Below are 20,034 nucleotides of genomic sequence, written 5' to 3'. Positions count from 1 at the left end.
TGGAAGTCACGAGTGCTAAACTCTTTTTCCCCACTTATATTAAGACGGATGAAGTCCTTTGTTATGTGACACACTTTACTGACTTGGTGCTCGCGGTGAATTATGCAATCGATCAAGCAATGACACAGAGTGAGAGTTTTCACGTTGGCCACCTAAATCTCACCCCTACGTCAACAGCCTCCGCAATAAACACTGGCTTATGAAGAGGGGACCAAGCAGCACTTTCTTCCTTGTTTTGGCTCATCATTATTCATCAATATATTATATATACAGTACGTATACACACACACACGTATACACATACAGACCAGTTTTTGGACCTATGGACCTTAATGAGGTTTTAAGTAGGGCTACAATATGCAAAAGGTAGAAGTGAGACAAAGGGTCGCTGGAGCCTATCCCAGCTGTCTTGGGGCGAGAGGCGGGGTACACCCTGGACTGGTCGCCATTGGTCGGATGGTGGAGCTGCATAAGCAAGGCCTCTTACAGCCTGTCATTGCTGCTGAGATCAGACACAGTAAGACAGTCATTCTACATTTTTGGAAAGAAGAAAGTCAAGTGGTAGACATGTGCTGAGCCGGAGGATCCGATTGGCTGTCCATCAAGACCCAAATGAAGGCCCTTACTGGTGCCGACTGCAGCACAATAACCACCCGACAGCATCTGCAGGAAAAGGGTTTCAAAAACGAAAAACTAATTCAAAGACCTGGTGTCCTTTAACACCACAAAAACGGCTGTTTAGACTTTGCCAGGGAGCATCAAACATGGGACATTGAAAGGTGGAAAAACTTTCATTCTCTGATGTAACCTTGGCGCTCCACATGGCTTCCAACGTTACTGGCATGACAACGAGATCCATCTGAGCTGGGTTCTTCAACAGGACAACACTGCAGTTCACAATGCTGGCTTGACCAAGGACTTCTTCAGGGAGAATAACATCACTCTTTTGGACCATCCCGAATACCTTGAATACCTTTAGCACTAATTATTGCGACCCAATATTTGTTTGGTAAGCTCAATGACCCTTGACCTACCCACAGAAGTGAAGCCAATCATGAAAAATTTATTTAAGGTGGCCTGTACATACATATACTGTATATACTATGGTTGTAACTAATTTATTTCATGAATTACATGAACTAGTTTAGTGTAATTAACATATGCAACTTGCCTCTGTCGTGATGGCAGACAACAGCACAGTGGAGCGTCTTTGTGGAACTTATTTCTGACGTGAACACATCAACAGCAGTACTACCATCTACTGTAAGCATCTTCATCCTGGGAATGGGCCTTCCCCATCCTCTTTAAAAAAGCACAAGATGCATTCAGGGACACGCCAACCATCCCAAAAATGCATTAAGAGAGTGTGTAAATAAAAAGGAAAATAAAGAGAAACACAAAGTGGATATTCTTATCATTGACTTCCTAACTCTTAATTCAGATGTACAATTTGCTACATTTACAGATGCTGGAAAATACACAGAAAAATTACAGCTTAAATTAACGTAACAACGTGTGATTTGAATGTTCTGTTACTTTAATGAGACTCTAATAGATTTAGACACACAAGGGGTACATTTTGCGGTGATTTATTTGAGGTCCATAAACAAAACAGCCACTGCACCACTTCCTTTGAATGCATTCAGACTGAACAAGTGATATATTTACGACTCACTCAACTAGAACACTAGCACATTTTTCCTGTCTAGGTATATACTGTATTTTCTGGACAGCAGTTACAAAACAACCTGCAATCCTTATCCAGGTGTGTCCAAGATGTGTCCCGGGGGCCATTTCAGCCGAGATTTCATTTCATTTTATTAGCAACTTTGTCTACGGGGACGTTTACCAGGTTTGTTTTTACAATTATGACAATAAAGTTATATTCAATTTCACTTGGGCTCGCTGAATTCAAATACATATAGAAAGTCACATAGGACTAGTTCCTGCATCATAAACATGAAAAATGTTACTTGAGACGATCGCCAAGAGGCAGATCCACTTCATCTTGATGTATCCTCTTCGTTTTATCTTGCATCTGGGAAGAAAACACATCAATGGGATGATACGATTGTGTAGCTTCTGGCGGTTCAACGCTAGGTGGCACTGCTGCACAATGTACAGCAAATGGGAAAAGAGAGCATTTTGTAGAGAAAAAATAATTGAATCACATTACTGTCTAGACCAGGAAGACCCTCGTCGATTGTGTATAAAATAATACTATATTATTATATGTGGTTAGAGTTCATTTCTGCTGAATTCCTAAAAGTATTTCCAAATAAATTCAACAGGTAGCAGCAGCATAAACAGTTTCTTCCGCTTCAGAATTCCCACTAAATGACTCAACTTCCCTCCAAAGCTCACGGCAATGTCAAGTGTTCACATGCACGTGCACACACAGCCCCAACACACACGCACGTGCACACACACTCTCCACGTCTGGGCCACACTGACATTTGATTTGGAAGGCGCACAATGGCAGCAGTCCCAAAGAATCAGTGTTTATAATAGGAAGTGGCTATCTTTTAGGCCCTGATGCTGGTTGGAGGGGCGGCTGCTCCAAATCACAGGAAACACCTTCTGTGGCGGTCCCAGCCGAGGCCCGTGTGCAGCACAATGAGATATTAAAAGCCCGCGACTTCCTGCGTCGCCAGTGAGAGAGGAGGAAGCATGCCAACTCCACAGGAAACAGACAGAAGAATGCTCACCGTTCTCCTCGCCGCCTGATGACTTCACACCGAGGAGCATGACGCCATCTTTGGTGCTTTCCGGGCGGCTTTGGAAAGATGCGCTACGGACACACAGGGGAAGACGTGATTGGTTGTTAGCCGACATTTCACACGCAAGGCAAGTCTTCACAGTGACAACTTACTTCTCAGTTCCGGTATCAATAGTCTCTGTAAAAAAAACAACGAAATGATACATGATACAATTGATATCACTTTATAACTGTAATGTCCATACCTGTGTGGTCATGGACCTTTTTGCATTTGAACTTGAGGAAAATGGCGGCGGCTCCGGCAACCAGCAGAATAGGAAGCAAAACCCACCATAGCCTTTTGTCTGTGGCTGAAAACATCCAAAAGTCATTTTTCCATGTAGCACCTAAGGACCAGTCCAGTACAGACGAGGGGGTTACCTGCTTTGGCAGGCTCTTTGTCACTGCTGCCCTTTTGAGGACCTTTCAAAATAACGCCATTAGCGCTTGACAATGATTCATGATGGGAAATCCTGACAATGTGACTTACCAGGGCTCTTCTCCGTGGTATGGCCAGTCTCTGCAAACATAATATTAAAGCACTTTTATGCATTCTTTCATGAAAACATTTGGAACGTACCTTTGTCAGGCTGCAAAGGAAGCATGGTGTCGTTGATCCCTAACAGTCACATTTCACATCATTTAGCTACAAGCTTGGAGGAAACAAATATTCAGTTGTACTGTTACCATGAGTCTTGTTGGTCGCAATGTCTGTGCTGGACTCGGTTTGGGCTTCCGGTGAGTGAGTCTTGGCCGTTGTTGGGACTGGCGCCTCCGTTTTTGCTGAGAGATGTGTGCTTGTCAAAAAGATGGAGGGAGTAGCATTATTCTAGTCAACCTTTAGCACACTCACAGTTCTCAAGTTGTGGAGGCGCTACAGTGGCTTGGCCTGTTGTTGCTGCTGTTGTTGTTGGTGGGGTTGCAGGTTGCGGTGTTGCCGGCTGCAGTGCTGGTCCAGGTGCTGCAGTTTCTGCTGGTGGTGCAGGTTCTGCTGGTGGTGCGGGTTCCGCTGGTGGTGCGGGTTCTGCTGGTGGTCCGGCGTCTGCAGGTTCCGCTGGTAATGCAGGTTCTGCCGGTGGTGCGGGTTCCGCCGGTGGTGCGGGTTCTGCTGGTAATGCAGGTTCCGCCGGTGGTGCGGGTTCCACCGGTGGTGCAGGTTCCGCTGGTGGTGCAGGTTCCGCAGGTTCTGCTGGTGTTGCGGGCTCAGGTGCTGCAGCTAATCAGTAATAAACAAGTCAACTGTTCTCCTTCAAGCACGCATAGAAAAAAAAACTAGAATAGCAGGCAGTAGTGTGGGGTTTCTGCATACAGGATGTTTCTAATATTTTGGTTAACTATTGTGAAGCAGTGCAAACTACAATAGCAAAAATATTACATATTAAAATATTCATTCATTCATTCATTCATTCATTTTCTACCGCTTTTCCTCACGAGGGTCGCGGGGGTGCTGGAGCCTATCCCAGCTGTCTTTGGGCGAGAGGCGGGGTACACCCTGGACTGGTGGCCAGCCAATCACAGAGCACATATAGACAAACAACCATTCACACTCACATTCATACCTATGGACAATTTGAAGTCGCCAATTAACCTAGCATGTTTTTGGAATGTGGGAGGAAAACCCACGCATGCACGGGGAGAACATGCAAACTCCACACAGAGATGGCCGAGGGTGGAATTGAACCCTGGTCTCCTAGCTGTGAGGTCTGTGCGCTAACCACTCGATCGCCGTGCTGCCCATATTAAAATATTAATATTGTTAAATCAATACATCTGCATGAGGCACAATCTCATTGGATTGTTCCATTCAGTGCAATTGGGGGCATCTTGACTCACCGTGGTGGCTTGTTGTTGTTTCCTCCGGATTGTTTGTTTCATCTGCTGACACTTTGAAGCAGACGCACAACAGTCACTATACCGTCATACAATTGGTACAGTGCAAGCTAATTTAGCATCATGCTGACTTTGCGTACTCCATAATAAGGTGACTACAGTCCCTCCATTTTTGTGTTATTGCTTTTGGGCAGGACTTTAAGGGGGTGTGAGTACGCTAGTGTCAAGACAGTGGGCATCCTCTGCAGATTGGAGCAGCATCCTGTCCTGTATGCTATTCCTGTGCTCTGGCTTTTGAAAACAAACTCGAACTTGTCAGCTGTGATGATGACACAACCGACCTTCCATCCCATGTGAAGTGTTTTGTCATGTTGTTAACCTAAAAAGTCCAAATGCGGCTTAGCCATGACTTTATTTTCTTGTCGCCACAGAGTGGATGTTTACAGGCACAATTTTGGTCCCAGGACTATGATGATGTGGCCCCTGTGAGAGCAGGGGACCTTGTCTCTGTCTCTGGTGGATCACCTATCAGGCCAGCACAGAGCAGATAAAGGCTGTCTTGGAAAATAAACAAAACATCAAGAGACATTTTGCGTCAATCCATTGTGGCCGTGTCCCTTGAGATGTCTTATTTGCGTGCTTCTGCTGCAGGCTGGAGGTTTGATTAGATTTTTTTTTAATGCAAGTAGCTGACAATTGAAGGAATGCATGCACAAACACAGCTTATCTGAGAGGCGGCATGGGAGGAAACGTCCTTGATCTTTCAAAGTGCAAGCCTTTTTCTGAAGTTTATCACAGCAACACGGCCAACCACTCCTATGACTTACTTCCATCTCAATTTCCCAGAAAAAAAACGTTTTATTTACGGTCATTTTAATACGACAAATACGTGCGACAACAATCTGTGGAAGTGGAGGACACTGAATTAGAATGAAAAAGCTTCTCCTACCTGGAGTGAAGACGTGCACGGATGCTAGGAGGACGACAAAAAGAAGCCTGATGGTCTTCATGGTGAGTGATCCTGTGATTCTCTCCCGAGTTGTCCGTGGAGAAAAAGGTGGTTTCAAACTGGGGTGCGCCACCGCTGATGCTTATTTCGGCACTTCCTTCCTTCCTCTCCCATCCTGACGTAAAGCGGTGGGCGGCTGTAGAGACCAGTGGGATCTCTTCAACTGGAATTCTGAGTTGAGGATGAGGTTGAATAGTATTTTCTATGACGTCACGGTACATGTTAGACATTGGAGATGGCAGTTACATCTCTTTATACACGAGAAAACTTTAACAACTTAAATTTGAATATGCAGTTTGGAGTAGTTGATAATGAACGGAAGTGGAAGACGACATATCATGGATGTGGATCAAGTGGATGGATTTCAGGTGGTTTATAGTTTGTCCTCCTCTGCTGTGGCCTTTTCTATCACTGTGCATTTTAGGGAATGTAGGATTTGCTGTAATAAAAGCGAATTCATCTGGAAAACTGAAGTGTAGACTTTATTGTTAAAAAGAGCAAAACATACTTTGCTTAAAATACACAATTTATTTCTGTCATGCACGACAAAATACATTTGTTTTGTTAGTTTTATATAAGTATATACAAAGTTCCCGATTGAAATAGAAAACCAAAAGCAGAAACCAAAAAAGTATGCAAAAGGAAGGAAAAGCTGAAAGTAAAAATGTAGAGTATACAGTTGTCCCTCACCACATCACAGTTTTAATCTCATGGCCTCACACTTGTCGGGATTTTTCAAAAATCATGCTGTTTTGATGTTGAATAAGACCTATTTGTAAAAAAAAAAAAAAGGATGCATATTTAATCAAGTTTTAAATATTTCTGGCCTATTTTTTGGCCAAAATGTTTTGCCATGCTACACGGGTCACTCTGTGTCAGTAGGTGAAACATACAAGTGCTAGACGGAACAATCTGACAACACACTGTGATTATAGCTACTATATTGGCTAATATGAAAGTGATTGGTCATGTGATCATCATGTGAAAACGTGTACTGTATGTAGAAGGTCTTCTATGTATTTGTGTCTACGTATATAACTATGAAAACTGCATATTTGGATTGTGGTCGGGCCTGGAACCGTTTAACCGTGATAAAGGAGGGATTACTGTATATGCTTATAAATAAAAACAAGCATCACGTCACACCATCAAAGGAGAGCAAGCAGCTCCTCTGCAGTGACTGTGGTCACATCAGCATAAAACGTTCCCTCGTTGTCTCCGCCCCCAAACACCAGCAGAGTTTTACTCCCGGAGGCCTGGTCCATCTCCATGGTAATGAAGGAATGACCTGCCCTGGCCACGGATAGCTGCGGGAGCGTCACTTCCGTCCAAATATTTGTATCTGATGTATATTGATTGAGAATTGACCCAGTCAATCAAGGCATAAGAGCCGTATCGATTGTGAAACCTCTCACCTGTGTCAAAGACGAAGGCGTCACTGAGAGCATTGTTTCCGTTGTAGCCGCCGTAGATCAAGAACTTGGTATTGGAGAGGACGGCGCTACCATGCCAGCTGTGACATATCAACAGTACGTGTGTGAACCTGTGCAAGCGCACAAAAGAGTTCAATATGGTTTACCATCTGGGGGAAGGGGCTTTTCCACTTGTCTGCACAGTAGAAAACTCCATCAGACCTGTAAACAAAACAAGTTTATTGTTTATCATTATACAATAATTGCTGATGATTGACGCAGACTCGTCCTCACCGAGGTCCAACACAAACATGTCGTTGTAGCACACTGGCGTGTCCCACCCGCCAAATATGTATATCCTCCCCTCCTGCATCACACATGCCGAGTGACTGAAACACAAAGAAGTGAGGACAATTGAAGGCTTCAATCCACCGATGCACAAATTGCAGCAGCCTTACCCAGAACGGGGTGAGGGGGTGTCACCAATGACGATAGGCTGGTACCAGATAGACAGCTGGGGGTCAAAAATGTACAAAGAGTCGCTGCAGCCGTCCGGTTCCGGGTTGGGCCGAGGGAAGACACCTCCCAGCACAAAGAGTTCCCCCCGAAACATGCTACAGCTGTGGTAAGCCAGAGGGGGAACCTTCCCTTGGGCCTGGGGGTGGGGGGACAGTAAAGGTGAGCACCGCAACACTCTTCACTTGGATGAGGACCAAACTAACCACACACCTCCACCATGGTCCACTTCCAGCTCTGCGTGTCAAGGATGTGGACGTCATTGAACCACTTCTTGTTTTTGGAACCTCCAAACACGAAGATCCGCTTTGAGTCTGGGTCGTAAACGGACGAGTGGCCGATCCTGGACTCAGGAGTGGGACCTTGTGCTAGCGTCTCAGCCGCCATCCAGGACATGTCCTCTGTTGGACAGAAAACAGGCAGAACTTATACATCCATACGTCTGTTGTCTGCACTTCTGCACTCCAAATGGTGAGTGTCAGCCTAAGACTAACGCCTTGATGTGGACTTCCAAACCCCTGACTGACCCGTGCAGAGCTTCCACATTGGATCTTTGCAGAACTGCATCCTGGCTCCTTGTCCTCCAATCAAGATGGCAGTCTGGGCATCAATGGGACACAGCGTTTGCCCCCAGCGTCCAGAGGGACTCCCCAGTGATGCTGTGGGCCCATGATGGAAGAGTTAGCAGACTAGCTTGCGTTGTGTTTTATTAGCATTAAAGGTCTTACCAGTGTGTGTGGGTGTCTTGGCCAGTCTGCTCTTGGACCTGGCTCCACTTTGGGGTGGTGTCCTTCCCACATTCCCTTGCACATCTCCTGCTGTCGGGACAAAGATGTCTTTGTGGTTTGAAGAGCAGCTAAGTCATGTGATCTCCAACTGGAGCATACGGCGGCCTCACCTCCTTTACTCTTGGCTGCATCTCCACTGTCAGGGAAGAGCTTCTGGGCTCCTTTGGCATGACCCCTGACTTTTCTAACAGGCGTCGTTCGGTCCAGGCTGCTGTTGGGACACACATTCTCCTCCTCTTCCTCCACCATCTTTACATCCTTTTCTCCATCCGCTCGCTTTCTTTTCTTCTTGCTGTTGAGTTCATGGTGTGCAAGGGCAGCCACGGCATTCTGGGAGCACCAACACATAAACTGTACTTCAGTGGATCCCAAACCAGTCATTTTACAAAGTAGATGATGCATTACTTTAGGTGTGTGCTCCTTCACAGCCAAGATGACGGCAGGTTCTGACAAGTGATCTCTTACCTGGAAAAAAAATAATATGTTTTAATAATGACGACTTGCCTGCTGTGATTTATTTTGTGTTTTATTTTTACTTACCATCTGTCCTTCCAGAGTGACATGCAGAGTGACACCATTTGTCCACGTCTCCTCTTCCCACTGCTCCCATGACAGACATCTGTAGGAATGACATGAGTGAGGCCTCTTTGGGTGTCATCAGTCTCTTTGTTCGACTCCGAGGGGACGAACCTGTTATAAGGAGTCAGTTTGCCGATGGTGATGGGGGTCTGCTGAGCATCGTAGAGGTCCGCGTTGACGCAGATTCTGTCCCGCCACGGTCCGCTGCTAAACAGCACCACTTGGTGGACAGTCGGCGGAACTGCAACTGACACACGGTGAGGCCCTTCACCGCTGGCGAAAGAACAATGTGTGACGAAAACTGTAAATAGTGACAACTTTCATTTTGTGTAACTTGTCTACACAACAAGATACGTTTGTGGAAACGTAATGGACACTTTAACAAGGATGGAAATATCTTGAGTAAACCACTGTCCCTTCAATAGAAATATTGCAAACGTCGCGGAAGAAGCGCTGGCTAATATTAAAAGTATATACTACAGTAACACATTAAAAGGCAACATTTTAGACGTTTTTGAACAATATGTACCTCAGCAACCGTTGAGGCGGGGCGTCTAATCCGAAGACAGCATAAACTCCAAATCCCTCCATTTCGTGTTTCTCTCCCTGTGGTGACGAATAATCACTTGTTTGTTTCGACAACGCTCTCATAAACAATGTAATATACAAGCCTTCTGTTTCAACGATGGACGGCGTCTGCCGCCAGAGATTACTTGTTTCTATCCCGTATTCGCGCGGTCAGGTGACGACAGCAATTGTGTGCTTGATTTGTGTCACCAAGTGTCTGCACGGGCGGGTAACCGCTTTTTCCAATGAACCAATACGCCAATGCCGTTTGCTCTGTTTCTTCATAAGAATCGAGCGCTTTCTAAGGCACGGACTCCCGAGTTTCTAGCCAATCATTAGCCTGCTTTTAGCAGCATTACGTGACGTCACAGGAAATACGCGTACATGCCACTCAGCGGTGTAATGAATATTTTAACAGCTCCGTTTTGTATTACTTGATTTGTATGAGAAACGTTAGCAAGTAAATACATTTCATGATAAATAATTATATGACCATAATTTGATTACCGAAAACTGAACTGCTAGTTTACATAAAGATGCCCTATAATTTCAATACATTGAAAGTATGCCTCCTCTGATGGATATAAAATTGAACAACAGAATGACAGGATATAGGGACCCGTGGTGAAATACTTGTTAAGTTTTGTAGTGTAATCATTGTTTGGGACTGTGACTGAGACATTTACATCACTTTAATCACACTAAAAAACAGGACTTGTCCTGGGAAACAAGGACGTTTGGTCGCCCCATCGTGAAGCATATGGAGAAATATTATGGAATATGATGCTTCCATGCAAATATATCCATGCATGTTTTAGAATGCAATACAAACACATTATACCAGCAGCCTTGAACCAGAAAAAGCCTTCTGCCTTTAGAGAACCACTTCAGGTCTGTCACTGTAATGTGTAGACTTCTACAGTGTGTCTGCAGTGCTTCCCCCAAGCATGAATGGATCGGATTTTGGCGCTTCCTCCTCTTTCTGGACCGAATGTGATCCTTACGATGGTACTGGAGGACCATCTGCGGGCCTCATCATTCTCTTTGTCACAGACGTTTCCGAATTCTTCATTGGTGTCCCGTTAAACCTCTGGCTGGTCTGGATCATCCTCAAGAGAAGGTCATCACGCTTCTTAGTTATCCATCATCATCATCATCATACTAGCCGCTGAGAAAAGATTGTTTTTATGTTAAAGGTCAAAGTTTGGAAGCATCTTACTGACAGACTTCTTCCCCTTGTCCTTGGCTGTCATACACGTGTCCTTCTATCTCATGGTTCCCCTCTTGTTTTTCAACCACTACCTTTGGCAAAGTTTCCCGGTGATGGTCATGATAACTGTCATCATCTCATCAATGACAATTTTAAAGCCAATGATCCTCTGTCTGGTGTGCGTGGAGAGCTACCTGGCTGTGGTACGACCTCTGGACTTTCTCAGGTAAGACACCTGGCAACTCGAAAAGCATTTAGAAGTACTTTATTTGAAAGCAATTAGCCAAACAGGCAAGACAGGAGGTCATCAAGGAGGTCAATCAACACACACCACACCTGCAGCACACAGACAATACACGTATAAAAATTATACCCGCATCTGTAACCCACAAGGCATGCTGGGTAACCATATTTTCATTAAATATAATGATTGTCATTCAGGGTGATAGTGGGTGCCTGTTTGTCCTGTTGACCCTCAGGTTCAGGGCCTTGAAGTACAGATGGGGAGCACTGGCTGCCACGGGTTGTCTTAACTTCCTGTTTGCCGGGGCTACTATCACCCACGAGTCCAGCGTTCCAGTGTCCACGATGTTCCTCATGGTTCTGGCTGTGGACACCTTCTGTACCGTTGCCGTCCTGAAAACGTTGAAACAAACACCACCAGGTGACAGACAGAAAAGTCACAAAAAACAGAAATGCAGTCAGCTGGGGGATGCGAGGATGGAGACCCCAGCGATGACGAGGAGTGGGTGCAAGCCCAGGAGGAAGAGGGAGATGCATTTCATAAAGAGGAAAGCCTCCATCACCATCGTCACCATACAGGTGGTCCTCACAATCAACTACCTCCCCTTCATCATCACCTTACTTCTGTGCAGATTGGTGCCTGCTCAGGTTTTAAGGTGTCAGTTCAATGCCATCGCCACAGCTGCATCCGTTAGCTTTAGCTACGTGCAGCCGCTCCTCTACTTGCACAACATGGCCCGACACCATAAGAACACTTAGATCCAAACTTTTATTAAGGCAGCCATCATCAAGCATTGTCATCAACAAAAAGGAGAAGTCCGATTTGCTTTGTCGACAATGTACGCTGATTTGTCATGTACTGTATGTGTAATCCTTGGATATACAGAATACTGGAAAGCCATCTTTCAATGTCAACTGGAGTCTAATATGTAATAAATGTAATATGTCAAATCTATCTGAACTAAGACAATACACATTGGCTGTAAAAATGCCCCCCCCCCCCCCAAAAAAATAAAATCTTAAAACCAATAATGTGGCATTTCTTGTATGAATACACAGCACAGACAATGCAAAAAAATATGCAAATTGTGGACTTTTTTTCCATGGCGGTATACAAAGTAGTGGCAGGCGGTACTTTGGTACGTGGGCCTTCCATGGGGACCTGACCATTTCGCTAAACAGATGTCTTCTAAGCCTGAGGTGTGTTATGAAACAGAGCAACATCATTAATGAAGCGAGACACCCACATAGCCCTTTATCTCCCAATACCTCATCCCCCATATGTCTGACTAGCATTAGTAGCTAGTAGTAAAGTTATTGCTCAGCCAAATGTAAAGAGTGTAATGACAGTGAAGGCATCGCTTGGCCCTGATTCACCACGCATGAAGCTAATGTCTTGTGAAGTTGATGTTTTGACTCAAACGGAACCATTTACAAATTGTGTGCACGTGTAATCTGCATTCATCCTACTCCAAGATATTTTCAGCTTTCCCCAAGATATCTAGACTGAAGCCACTTGAAATGTGTCCTTTATTGCAGAACATACAAGGTCATACCTCCACCACATCATGTTAAGCAAACAGCATAGTTGTAAGAAAGTGATTGTACCTTAACTCATTTACATCATTGTAGTTCTTTTAAAACTAGCTGACAACACTCTGCGACCTTTGAAGGATCAGATACAGATGACAAGTGGGAAATCTGCGTGTTGACACCCAGTGAGCGAGCCAGGTCCTGGGCCATTTGGTCGGAGACCACCGTCGTTCCCAATGCGACCAGAAGCCGGAACACAGCTTCCTTGTCTTGCATGGTCTCTAGAGCCCTACTGGCCACAGACAAGCACTGCGCTTTAGCCTCCAAATCGGGTCGCTTGTGCAGGCAGCCAGAATAATTAAGCACCAGTGTGGCCAGAGCAATGTGGATGTTCTTATTGCAGACGGTGACCAAGTCAGCGGCCCGCGACAGGACGGTTTCGCGCTGCGCCATGAGGAGCGCTTGGCCGTGCTTCCCGTTGAAGCAGTTGCACAGAATCCGCAGCGCCAGCATCTGATTGGCGGGCCGTCCCTCTGGCTTCATTAAGCTCAGGAGGTGGTTGCACAGCTGGACGCCCTCTGCTTCGCCGCACAGGCACTCATTAACCTGCGGGTGGCGCACAGCCAGCCTCATGATGTCCAGAACAGGAAACACAATATCTGGAAAGTCAAGAAGAACAAATGACTACCTAAAAGGAGACTGAAAATACACAAAAGCCTTCATACCTTCAGGCCAGTGCGAGGCCTTCCAGAGGAGGTTGATCTGTTGAATAGTTGGAGGGGACTCTGTGGAGTCGCCCCCACAGACGGACACCAGCAGCCTTTCCAGGCTTTCCAGATGGTCTTCAGAGAGTTTGTGCTCGAGGGGGGCGCCTCCGTTCAGCTCCTTCAGCTTACCTGGTTCATAGTCAAACGGTCAAGAAGCAACAACAACAAAAAAAATAAACGAGATGTAGCAAGAAAATATGCTCACCCATGATTTGGGAAATATTAGCTTGCTCAAAGGTGACGCCATCGGTCTTGGGGAAGTAAACGTTGGTTGTTTTCTGTTGTAGGGCTGCTGAGGAGTAAGCACCTCCACCTGCCGTGTGGGATTCATTCATTAAAAGCAACACGTATGAAAACCATCTCACATTCCAGCAATTTACTCAAGGGAAAGTACTACAGAAAATACACTTGAATATACTTTAGAGTAGTCAGTGTACAACTAAACAGGTTGTGTTGCCTACAGTCAAACATGGTGGTGGTAGCATCATGGCTTGGGCTGCATGAATGCTGCTGGTAATGGGGGAGTTGGTAAACACATTTTTACCAACCCGTGTCAATCAATTAAACATACATAAAAAAAAAAATCCACACATGTTAGCTAAAAACAGACCAAAACCTAACCAAACTAATCACCTGTCCAAACTCCAGGTGTGTCTTAAAGACATCAAGAACTGGATAACTTCAAACATTTGACTATTAATCTCACATAAAACTGAAATCATAGTCCTTGGTTCCCAGAACCTCAGACGGTCTCCCCACAGTCCCGTGAGAAACCTTGGTATCATCATTGATCAGGATCTTTCCTTTAGTTCCCAAAGACAAGTGTCAAGAACTGCATTTTTTCCATTTAAAAAAAAGCAAAAAACAAAAATCACAAATTTCCAAAAAAAAAAAAAACATATTCATGCTTTTGTGACCTCCAGGTTGTATTATTGTAACTCTCTATTAATAGGTTGCCCTAGGAAATCTTTAAATACCCTTCAGTTGGTCCAAAACCGCTACATGAGCCTTAACTGGAACCAGAAGAGGAGAGCATATTTCACCTGTACTAGCCTCACTGCACTGGTAAATGTGGAATTTACATATTACTACACAGTCAGGCACCAATGTATCTTACAGAGCTTCTAGTACCTTAGCAACCCACTTACTTGTCACTCCTACATTTTTTTAGAAGTACAATACGGATACAGCCTTTAGTTATCAGGCTCCTGTTATACAATCATCATCATAGTCGCCCCTTTAAAGTGATTGATACAGCAACAGTAATTGATGGCTGCAGTATCAGTTAGTAAAATGGAGATCACCTGGGTACAGTTAAAGGGACTATATGCGGGTGGGGGGGGGGGTTTCCTCCATGGTTGCACTAAATACTTTAAATGGCCATAAATGTGCACAAATTGGGGCCATGTTTACTTCCTCTAACGCATGTGTTTTGTGTGCATATGCATCTCTTCCTGGATGCATTGCATTCACATTCCCATTTACAGGGTGTTTTTATGAAATATTGGATTTAACTGAAAAATCCAAATTGAGCATCCATACCTTGCAGTGTGAACATAGTGCAAGTTGACCTTCAATAGTATTATCCCTTGAGAAGATATAAAATGATTGCTGAAATACAAAAGGTACACTGAGATTTTTGAGCCTCACCTGTGAAGGGATCTGCCACGCGTCCAGGGGCGACTGGGCTTGGTTCTGAGCCTGGGATGTAGCGACCAGAGCCTAGAAAATGTTCCAAAACACTTTAGATGAAGTACGTCTGGATTAAGGATCGACCGATACATCGGCCGGCCGATATTTTGTTTTTTCCTTGTATCGGAATCGGCCGATACACGCGTGGGATCGCCGATATATTTTCCGCCGCATGATTTACAGTCAGGCATCCGCATGGGGCAGCTTTAAAAGCTTGCTTTTAACACTTTACTAAGCCCCTCACATTTCACTGGGTGATCGCTTGGCATAACAGTTTAAGTCACGGTGGGACAACAAGAAAGCCCAAAAATATCACATACCAACCAACAGACGAATAAAAGCACTCTCGCTAGTTGATGAACAACTATGCAACTTTAAATGCGTGTCGTGTTATGTGTGTGCGCTCTCTCCGAGCACGCACGTACACACAAACACAGAAGGAAATGGAGCAGCCGTGTCTGCTTATGAGAGGTCTTTAGCGTGCACAACACCAACTTTAATGATGGGAGAAATGTTTTATATATCATACTAAATTGTGTCAGTGTGATGTGTTTGTGTGTGTGGAGGCGGGGTGGGGTGGCCATCGGCTAAGGGGGATGGAAAAAAAATCGTTATCGGCATTGGCTCCAAAAAAACCATATCGGTCGATCCCTAGTCTGGATACTCTTTGTATCTCCATTTTTAAACATCATACTGCACCTGTGAAGGGATCGCCTCCGAAATTTGGCCTCTTGTCCGTGGATCCAGGGATGTACCGGGCTCCTCCTGCCAGATCATGGAATGGCAATAAAGTTAGCTCAAAATAGTTTACACTGTGATTTGAATTTAGCCAGCCGCTGCGTTTTTTTTTTGTTTTTTTTTACCAGTGAAAGGGTCACCACCCGCTGGCTGTGTAGCTCCCAGCTCGTGTCCTTTAGTGTTCTCGATAATGAATTTAGCCACCTGGTCGAGGAACATGGGGCTGAGGTCATTCTTCTGCAAAAAGTTGTGTGCCGTCAGCCAGGGGTCTTCTGACACATTATAAGGCAGCTTCATGGACGGCCCTCCCTCGTTGACGTCAATGGTGAAGACGTAGTCGTACTCCTGAGGACAGAAATGAGAATGTTGTCTACGTTGATCAGAATTAAGGCTGACTAAATGAGTAAGCCTCACCTTGCCCTCATACATGACACTTTTGGAGGTCTGCTGGTTTGAGCCGCCGACCACATCCCCGATTTTCAACCAGCGACTGTCACTGACACTCCACTGGTACGCCTCCACCTTCTGCCCATCCTTGATCAATCGTGTCTGACCATCACGATTCCCTGGAGAAGACAAAAACATGAATGATCCAGATATAGATAAAGAGTAATAGATAACTTGCAAAAAGAAAATGAGTACCAGGCTCGTCAAGGTGTTCCCTTCCAGGAAGCTCCTCCAGCTTGATGTCTCCTAAATCACCCGTCTTGGGGTCGATGGTGGCTTTGGACAGCTCGTCCTCAAATGCCTGGAGGTCCTCTGCGCTGGCCACACGATCCTCTGCTTCGGTGAAGACTCTGATGATGCCGTCACTGAGGGTTAAATAGTAATAAGTGAGACAACAATTACCAAGTGTGATCAAGTAGGGCTTGGTTACCTTGCTCCCACAGCGATGTCACCATTAGGAAGGATGCAGCAGCACCACACAGACTGAGCGGGTAGGCGGATTGTCTGAGTACACTCGCCTTTCCGCCATATTCTCAGAGTCCTGTCTTCTCCTGTGCTCACAAAATCTAGCACAAAAAAAAGCTCCAGTGAGTGACAAAAGAGGAAGACTCCAATTTGGTGAGAAAAGGCTGGAGGCAACAAACCTTGACTGTTGGGGAAGATGGCAATGCTGTAGATGTAGTTGGTGTGGCCATAGTACACCTGTACACATTCACCCGTCACCAGCCACCTCCTGATGCTGGTGTCGTTGCTGCAGGAGAAGAACTCGGTGCTGTTGATCACGACCAGTCCACGGACACAGTCTTCATGACCTGGTAGGGACATTTTGAACACTTGGGAAATCCTGGAAACTTCTTTTGCCATTCATTTTAGCTGCATTAGAAAAATATCTATTGAATTTGATAGAAGGTATTAATTTCAAAAATATTGTAGAAGTGTCATCTAGTTTCCTTAAATGAGCCCTAAAATGGCAAAGTGACGCAGAGCGACACATTTGTCCCTCACAACAAAGAATTATTTATCTAAACAAATGCAATCCCTGTTAAATGCTCATTTTTTGGCCCTTTGTATTCAGTGGACTCATATAGAGCAGCTACACACAATAACCAGCACAGAAAGCGTTCTAGTTCTTCCAGAATCTGCACCTATTCAGCTGTATTTCTTTAGATTTCGTGGTTCCCACGAAAACGGTCTGTTTTAATGTATTCCACCCACCCGTCTCCAGGCCCGTTCACTCAAATGTGTTTTTTCACACTGCTGAGTGCTTAGAAGGACTTTAAATAAAAATATGTCGGCTTTTAACATACAGCCATATGTGTTGGATCCCGAATCCGATCCGGAAGTAGAGACTGGACAGTCTGAAGTTTCTCAAGAAAAAAAGGTTACTTCAAAACGTCTCTCAATGATAAGTAGCTTTAGCATTTTAGCATTAGGTTTTCTATCAATCAATCAATTGTGCGTGTCACAGTAAATGTGTTTCTGGATGTGCGGAGGACAGGAAGTGACATAGTGAGTTCAGAGTTGACTTTTTGCGTGCTGTGGGTTGCGGCCGCACTGGTTGCCTGTATTATGATTATCACTGCTATGTTATTATTATTGTGCTTAAGTATTATTGTGAGATCATTTAAACCTGTGATAAAAGTATGTTAGGTAGGTAGGTAGCTAGGTAGGTAGGGAGGTAGATACTTTACTACTACTTTACCCCCCCATTTGGTCAAGCAATTCCAGTTCTGGTTGGAGATCCGATGATCCGATGTATGTATGTATATGTATTACTCTTTTGAACGCATATTGTTTTGAGAAGCTAAACAGTTTACCTAAATGGCTCTAGCAACTAAGCGGAACTACGTTCCTCGTCCTCGAGTCACTGTTGCGGATGGGGATGTCATACAAGTAAAAAAAAATCCAAACTATCCCTATAATGTCTTGCATGCTGAATGCATAATTGCGGCAAAAATACGTACCTATTGCATAAATATGCTATTTTTTTTAACTAATAGGCCATATTTAACCACAAAACGTATGAATTCATGACTCAATCTCCGAAAATGTTTAGACCAGCTGAAAAACTGCAAGAATTTACATTTTGTACTGTTAGATCTTAAGGAGGTTCTAAGTAGAACTTCCTTAGAACGAAAGTGTAGAACGAAAATGAATGAATGAACTATTATAGTGAAGTAGGCTTGGTTCATCAGCTGATCAAAAGTTTAAAACCACAGTCCTCAAAAGCAAAAAACCTTGTGAATTTGATGTAATTTAAATCTAAATGATATTTTTATGAAAGCATTAGGAGCAAATGTGTGAATGAATAATATGGACCTCTTAAGCGTTAATTTAATCTTTGTGTATTTAGCACAACACGTGTAAATTCTCACCTGTAAATGTCCTCTCACATCGTCCAGCTTTCCAGAGCTTTATGGTTCTGTCAGCTGATCCAGACAGCATGAGTCCTTGTTCAGGCAACATGGCTACAGCCCACACTGCTGCAGTATGGCCCTGCACAGTGAACCCCACCATAAACAAACAGATTAGACTAATTCAGTCCAAGACATCCAACATCAGGCTACTCGTATATTTTAAAATCCACCTTTCCTGGACATACCTGCAGTGTCATCATGCACTTTTCACTAAGCCACACTTTGGCTGTTGTGTCCCAAGAGCCGCTCAAAAGTGTACCAAACTTCCCAGAAGATAAAGCACAAACTGTGGAAATGAAAAATATAAAGCTCATCAAGGCTATAGTGTATTCTCTTGAACAATACAGAATAACAACACAACTCACCTGTATTTTTGTGACCTTTAAGGGTGTAGAGAGGCTGTGGTTGATCGAGTGTGAAGACACAAATGTTGTTATCATTCCCCCCAGTGGCAATCAGTCCTCTTGGATATGTTTCACTTGGTGCAATGATGCATACACATGATACAAAATTGGAGTGGCCTGACACACAATGCATCTCTGTGAAACCATTTTCTGGGCTACCGAGAAAGAAGAGTCAACGCAAATTAAAACAGTGCACGAGGGACAATAACAATAAGTTGTAACTGAATGAATGACAAAGCTAAATTGAGTAGCACTGCCAGTTACAATATTCTATCAATGGCTATTATTTTTTAACGAGTTAGATTACATTTAGCTTGTGTGATTGATGTTGTACGTGTTTGTAAACGCTTAAGTAGCCACGTCTAACTATTCAGCCACTTTTTAAACTGAACTGAATGCTAGCATGCTAACGCTAGCTACCTTGAGTTTGGCACCCAGACTCTTCCGGTCCGGTCTCTGGACACAGAAACAAACGCTCCTTCTGGGAAGTCGGCGGCCGCGAGCCCCCTGACGTCCATTTCGTGCCCCGGAACGGAGCATCTGAGCCTGAAAGAGTTGGACGCAGATGCCATGTTTGCTCCTAATAAGCCAAATACCGTCGCTGTCAACACAGACAGACACCGGCTGCTAAAAGCTAGCCAAAGTGGAGTGACATCATTTCCGCTCAGCTAACGCCACATTAAAAATATTTATTTTTTTTATTTAGAAATCAACATAATCATTTAATTATTGGAATCACATCATACACATATTAAGATTTACACAAATAATACAAATACCGTTGCTCTCAATTGACACCGGGCTGTAAAACACGAACGAACGTGACGTATTTTGCGTTTGAAAAAACTTTTAAAAAACATTATTATTTTAAACGTAATGTAGCCACTTAGCCACTCCTAACAGTGATTCTAATTTACAAATAACGATTACTAAACCTTACCTCTACGTCATATATTTTTGACCGCAAGGAGGCAGCAAAGTACGAGTCCCTGTGTTGGGTGCTGCTACGCCAGCTCACTAGAATGACTTTACATGATTTGCAAAGGATGAAAGTATAATAGGTGACATCAAAGAAAATGTATCAATGCTGGGCATCATTTTTAAATGTAAGCGAAACTGAAATC

General features: G+C 44.3%; 4 protein-coding genes across 7 annotated transcripts; 1 reads left to right on the top strand and 3 right to left on the bottom strand.

Moving 5' to 3' along the window:
• Positions 1-1,547: 1,547 nt before the first annotated feature.
• Positions 1,548-5,739, bottom strand: LOC131126345 (uncharacterized). 2 transcript variants are annotated; one of them, XM_058068785.1, is made up of 11 exons: positions 5,538-5,739; positions 4,592-4,642; positions 3,612-3,968; positions 3,446-3,541; positions 3,339-3,377; positions 3,249-3,278; positions 3,140-3,181; positions 2,965-3,069; positions 2,873-2,897; positions 2,709-2,791; positions 1,548-2,038 (listed from the first exon to the last, which is right to left on the bottom strand). In XM_058068785.1, exons 1-11 carry the CDS (start codon positions 5,596-5,598, stop codon positions 2,028-2,030), a joined length of 900 nt encoding a protein of 299 aa, XP_057924768.1. In that variant the 5' UTR covers positions 5,599-5,739; the 3' UTR covers positions 1,548-2,027. The 2 variants fall into 2 exon arrangements, with proteins under 2 accessions (XP_057924768.1, XP_057924767.1); XM_058068784.1 differs by having other exon boundaries at positions 1,549-2,038; positions 3,612-3,974; positions 5,538-5,735.
• Positions 5,740-6,118: 379 nt separating this feature from the next.
• krcp (kelch repeat-containing protein) lies at positions 6,119-9,711 on the bottom strand. Of its 2 annotated transcripts, none has more exons than XM_058068783.1 (13): positions 9,422-9,711; positions 9,004-9,165; positions 8,854-8,932; positions 8,719-8,778; positions 8,424-8,643; positions 8,254-8,340; positions 8,053-8,184; positions 7,739-7,926; positions 7,468-7,664; positions 7,304-7,398; positions 7,177-7,231; positions 7,013-7,110; positions 6,119-6,939 (listed from the first exon to the last, which is right to left on the bottom strand). In XM_058068783.1, the coding sequence occupies exons 1-13, from the start codon at positions 9,541-9,543 to the stop codon at positions 6,746-6,748; spliced, it is 1,689 nt and encodes a 562-aa protein (XP_057924766.1). In that variant the 5' UTR covers positions 9,544-9,711; the 3' UTR covers positions 6,119-6,745. The 2 variants fall into 2 exon arrangements, with proteins under 2 accessions (XP_057924766.1, XP_057924765.1); XM_058068782.1 differs by having other exon boundaries at positions 6,120-6,939; positions 8,254-8,343; positions 9,422-9,709.
• Positions 8,773-11,846, top strand: LOC131126347 (uncharacterized). Of its 2 annotated transcripts, XM_058068787.1 has the most exons (4): positions 8,773-9,149; positions 10,513-10,579; positions 10,656-10,895; positions 11,149-11,846. In XM_058068787.1, the coding sequence occupies exons 3-4, from the start codon at positions 10,732-10,734 to the stop codon at positions 11,669-11,671; spliced, it is 687 nt and encodes a 228-aa protein (XP_057924770.1). In that variant the 5' UTR covers positions 8,773-9,149; positions 10,513-10,579; positions 10,656-10,731; the 3' UTR covers positions 11,672-11,846. The 2 variants fall into 2 exon arrangements, with proteins under 2 accessions (XP_057924770.1, XP_057924769.1); XM_058068786.1 differs by having other exon boundaries at positions 10,513-10,895.
• A 578-nt stretch (positions 11,847-12,424) lies between these two features.
• plaa (phospholipase A2-activating protein) lies at positions 12,425-19,565 on the bottom strand. The gene is made up of 14 exons (XM_058067206.1): positions 19,331-19,565; positions 18,872-19,065; positions 18,692-18,792; positions 18,465-18,585; positions 16,734-16,901; positions 16,520-16,655; positions 16,285-16,454; positions 16,057-16,208; positions 15,768-15,987; positions 15,604-15,669; positions 14,863-14,934; positions 13,418-13,525; positions 13,171-13,341; positions 12,425-13,104 (listed from the first exon to the last, which is right to left on the bottom strand). The coding sequence occupies exons 1-14, from the start codon at positions 19,480-19,482 to the stop codon at positions 12,536-12,538; spliced, it is 2,400 nt and encodes a 799-aa protein (XP_057923189.1). The 5' UTR covers positions 19,483-19,565; the 3' UTR covers positions 12,425-12,535.
• Positions 19,566-20,034: the final 469 nt, after the last annotated feature.

Source organism: Doryrhamphus excisus, chromosome 3 (assembly GCF_030265055.1).
Source record: "Doryrhamphus excisus isolate RoL2022-K1 chromosome 3, RoL_Dexc_1.0, whole genome shotgun sequence".
In the NCBI taxonomy this organism is placed as follows: Eukaryota; Metazoa; Chordata; class Actinopteri; order Syngnathiformes; family Syngnathidae; genus Doryrhamphus; species Doryrhamphus excisus.
The sequence above is the reverse complement of the archived record's forward strand: the minus strand, read 5'-3'. Positions and strand labels throughout refer to the sequence as shown.